Consider the following 4,725-nt stretch of genomic DNA (forward strand, 5'->3'; position numbering starts at 1 on the left):
CTAGAATTAGATCATGTAACACACCACTGAGTGTATTGTAAGAAGTTTTTATTAATTGTAGACCTTATGTAGCTTAAACTCCTGACCCAATGTATTGATTATAACCCAATTTACTGATTATAACGCAAGTGCAATATATATTTTTATATGTATATAAACGTTTTATATCTTTTATGATTTTAATGAAATCTAATAAAGTATTTTGACTGACTGACTGCAGAAATTCTGCACTCGTGGCAAAGACCCTGCACCTACAAAGATAGGCTTGTCCTGTCTTTTTATTTGAACAGTTCTCTGCCATGATTGTGGAGTGTCTGCAGTGGTAAAATTACTATCAGTAAAATTAAACGTGTAGTTTGTAAATATCAAAAATAAAGTAAATTTCCACAAATGTGTAATTTTAATTTTGTGAACCTGACACTGAGTTTACAGATGGAGGGGCATTCAGTAAGATACTGGCTCTGTTAAACTAAATGTTTTCAGAAAACAATAAAGAGAATTTTCTGCAGAGCCTAGGCAGTGGCTTTTTGGACACCTTCTTTGGAAACATTTAAATCCTCTCTATATGTGTCACCAAGTGTTGGAAAAAAGACAACTGAAGCATATTGTCACAAACTGTACACCATTAGAAAATGTCCTATTACTATTGGTTAAGTAAAGTCTATATAATGCATTAATTTATAACAATGGTGCATGTAACGTGGTAAGCATAGAAGGGTATTTATAGGAACACAGTACTTTTTGTCGATAGTATATGACATAAATTATTAAACATGTGACTTAGTATCAATAACGCCCTTTAATTGAACACCTTCAAGTTAATGTTATGCAACTTGTGTGCGTCCAGAGGACATTTTAGTGACTTTCTTATTTTCTTATTAAACACCACAACAATGATAGGGACAATAATGGAGTAGCACATGTTCAAGTAGTAGCGAAAAATGGACACCAATGGGTGCACTTCGGTGGTCATGATGATCTGATAAAACCAGATCAGGCAATCCATGCCGAACAATGTGTCATAAACAATGACCAAAGTGACCACTGTGTGAGAGGCTTGAGCTTCTGCATTTCTTTCTTTGATCTGTTGGGAAGCTCGGATCGCAAGGACCTGTTTGCCATGTCTGTGCAACAACAACAAAATGAAGCTGCTAGCCATTGTCATAGTTATCACAAACAGTAAATCCCGTGTGAACTGGCCGAAGCCCACCCCCTGAATGGTGATCTGATTGGGATAGATCACAACACAGTAGCCCAAATTGTAGTAAAACTGTATAGTGGTGATGTTCCTGGCACCAACAGTAAAAATGAGCAGACTGCTGTTGTTGATCATATTCAAGACATAGATGGCCACCAGCAACAAGGTCATGTACTTCTTCATGAAGGACTTCATGTGGAGCCACCGCTCTGTGTTCTGTGCAATGGTGATGCACTGAAAGCAACTCAGGAGGCAGGTGAAGATGATAGTAAACCCCCGTGCAGTGCGAAAGATGAATAGAAGGCTTTTACACATAACGTCTGTGAAGAACTCTCTCACACCAACCGCATATAAGCAATATGGGACTCCTTGGGTGAGGCAGACAAGCAGGTTTGCCCCAGCTAAGTGGGACAGGATGACTTCAGCTTTCGTTTCCTTGTATCCTTTCCACACTATTCTTATAAGGAGGATCATAATGGTTATGTTACCTGATATTCCTAGAATGGTGGTAATGAGATACAGAAGTTCCATGAACGATCCATATGATTCCATTTGTCTTGATAGGGATTGGACCTAGGTTGTCCTGAGAAGAAAAGTAAAAAATGATTGCAGTGAATCTTGGGTACAAAAATATGAAACATTCATATGGATGCAATTGCAAATAAAAAGTGAAGATGAAACACAGTTACATAACTAAGAGGGTGACATTTTTCACATCACTCCACAGAACCTATCTCTTTTTAATGTATGTGACTTATGAAAATATTTCTTCTGTCTATTTGTCGACCAACTGTTACATTATTCCAATTCTCCACCTTCCTTTTACCAACATCACTCCATCCCATTATAAAGCTTGGTGCAAAATATGGAGGAAAATTCACTGATGGAGTTTTTTCAAATCAAGCTATTGTTGTTAACTAAGAACATTTACTAGTGGATTCTCCTGTAGATTTATATCTTCCACCACCAAAGTTAGAATTCTCTATTACCATCTTTAATTGATTTACAGTTGGAAGTTCATAAAATATGCTATAGGATATGGGAAAACCGGTTAAATCTAGACCAGAATCTACTGGATGAACTGTCCTTTACTGCACCTTCCTCATGGTTGAGAAAAGATCATCAACAGGTTTTACACCGGATTTAGCCCTTCCTAAGAGTTCTTTTGACTACCACCAAAACGTTATCTTGGCTCTGCAATCTTTTAATGCTATATTTACAGTGGCAGCGGTCATAAACAAAGGGTTGTGAGGCGAGAGGGAGTGGAAGGGTTCGCTTCGGAGGGGTCATGCAGGGAGGGTAGTCGGGGGTATGAATACTATATCTAAAATTATAAAAACATACCTTTAGCCACCGGCCACTTCCGGCCACCTCCAGCATCGCGTCACAACGCCTCTCCTCTTCCTGCCTGATCCCAGCAGCCCCCAGCATGGGGATTGACCTGAGAGGGCTAGAAAGATGCTCTGCTCAGACCTGGTAGTCTGTGGGGTTCGTCCAGCCCAGCTGCTCAATTCAGATGGGCTGGAGAAAACCTAAGTGCGCATGTGTGTTTTGGTTGGCCTGAGATGGCCAGCTAAAGACACATGTGCACATAGCACTCCTCCTCCCCCTCCTATGCCTAAGCCCTGCCCCTCCCCATAGCACTGGCTCAGAGCCAGCAAATGCAAAATAAAACGATGCAAGAACATTGTGTAATTTTACATTTGCTGGCTCTGAGCCAGGCAGTGGAGTGACGCTCCTCCACCATGGCCTAGGAGCCGCCGCTGTATATTTATTCCTAATAACACAAACTACAACGTGCACCCCCCCACCCATTTTTTTCAATTGCAAACTATTTAGCTCAAATGCCTATTTAGCAATCTTAATTGTTTATCTACCAAACCATGGACCTCTATTTGCCTGACAGTCATTTCATCCATTAAATTCAGAAATGTCTGAAGGCCCTGTGGATGTCTCTTAACATTGGCACGAACTGCTGTCACATCAGTTACTGTAGGTGTTTTAAAGGTTTATTCGATGTCTCCTTCACTAATTGATGACCAGTAGTCAAACTTTTACAAAGTTTTTCCTGAACAAACTCCTAAAGTGAGAGTTTATTTTAGAAGAAAGTAAAACAAATGATGCCCACACAATGGGAGTGTTTGCCCCTGGTGTGAGGGTAATTTTTTAATTTTTACTGTCCTTCACGGGCATTTTTCACCTGCCCTTGACAGACAGAAAACAAGCATTAAAAATGCAATAGGTCTCGCCTTTGATTAAGTTAAAGCCCTTTGCTTTGCTATACAATACCATTAGCAAATCACATGGTTTTAACTTATTCAACGGCGAGACCTAGTGCATTTTCAATGGTTTTTTATATATATGCTTTCTTAGTGGCAAGCGCTCGACAGCTGAAACTTTACGAGTTTGTGCATACCCCTGTTTCTGAAGAGTTAGCATATTATTCACATGCTTTTGCATCACCAGGACTTGAAAAAAACGAAAATGTGTAAACAGTTCAACATCATTGTTAACAGGGGCCCCCAAAATATTGCTTGCCCAAAGCCCCAAAAACTCTTAGTAACTCTTAGCAGACAGCTGAGGATTTCACTAAGAAATGAGAACCAAATGCACCACCCGTGTAAAGCATATCTATGCAATTACCTGCAGTCACCAATTATATATATCACAAAAAGGAAGTTAAACCACAGATTCTCGGAATTACCAGAATTGGATTAAGATCATCAGGTCCATGGTTGAGCAATCACAATTAAGGGGGCAGAAACAGGGATTACAGTCAATTAAACAAGTAAGGATAGAATAGATTTCAAATCATATGAATCCTGAAGAGTACATGAAATGTGTAGTGTCGTTAAACCAAGGAAGCAGGCAGCCGACAGCAGATGCTCTTTTAAAGTCTATGTGGCACTGCAGAGCTGTGGAGAATCAACAGACATTACTGCTTAATTTTACTCTTCTTCAAATACCGCACAGGTAAAACAAGTATGCAAGGTGTATCGGAACGCCAGATACAAGTATACGCATTTTAATTATTTACTCATACCATACCTCCCCCCTCAGATTGAATATAATGAAGCTGAAACGTTGTCTCGCTGTGCAGGTAGATGCCGATTTTGTGCATATGGTGTGAACCTGCTCATTGATAGAGAGATTTGGGATCTAAGTGGGAGAGGAGGTAGAGTACAGACTCAACAGACAAACTGTACTCCAAGTGGAAATATGTCTGATGGCTTATGTCTGCACCGGCCAAAAAAAGCAAAAACAACGTGAGTAATAAAATATATGCTGTAGCCTGGAGGGATACACCATTACATTGGAAGTCGACTGAGGATGTGGAAAACTGGGCTGTTGTTGAAGGGGCAGCTCTGCAAAAGGGCAACGGGGTATTCCGCAAAAAGCCCATTGCTGAACTCTGGTTGCAAGTATTGGGAGCCTTCCTGAATAAAAACAGTCGGGAGGTGCCGTGAGTTCAGACCGCTAAATGACCAAGGCAGGAAAGGTATATGGGCCCATGGATGAATTACCCG

General features: G+C 40.4%; 1 protein-coding gene across 1 annotated transcript; it reads right to left on the minus strand.

Annotated features, from left to right (window-relative positions):
* Positions 1-799: 799 nt before the first annotated feature.
* LOC144752686 (olfactory receptor class A-like protein 1) lies at positions 800-1,750 on the minus strand. Its single transcript, XM_078640556.1, has one exon. The coding sequence runs from the start codon at positions 1,748-1,750 to the stop codon at positions 800-802; it is 951 nt and encodes a 316-aa protein (XP_078496682.1).
* Between the last annotated feature and the right edge of the window lie 2,975 nt (positions 1,751-4,725).

The sequence above is a fragment of the Lissotriton helveticus genome, chromosome 5_1 (genome assembly GCF_964261635.1).
Source record: "Lissotriton helveticus chromosome 5_1, aLisHel1.1, whole genome shotgun sequence".
Taxonomy (NCBI): domain Eukaryota; kingdom Metazoa; phylum Chordata; class Amphibia; order Caudata; family Salamandridae; genus Lissotriton; species Lissotriton helveticus.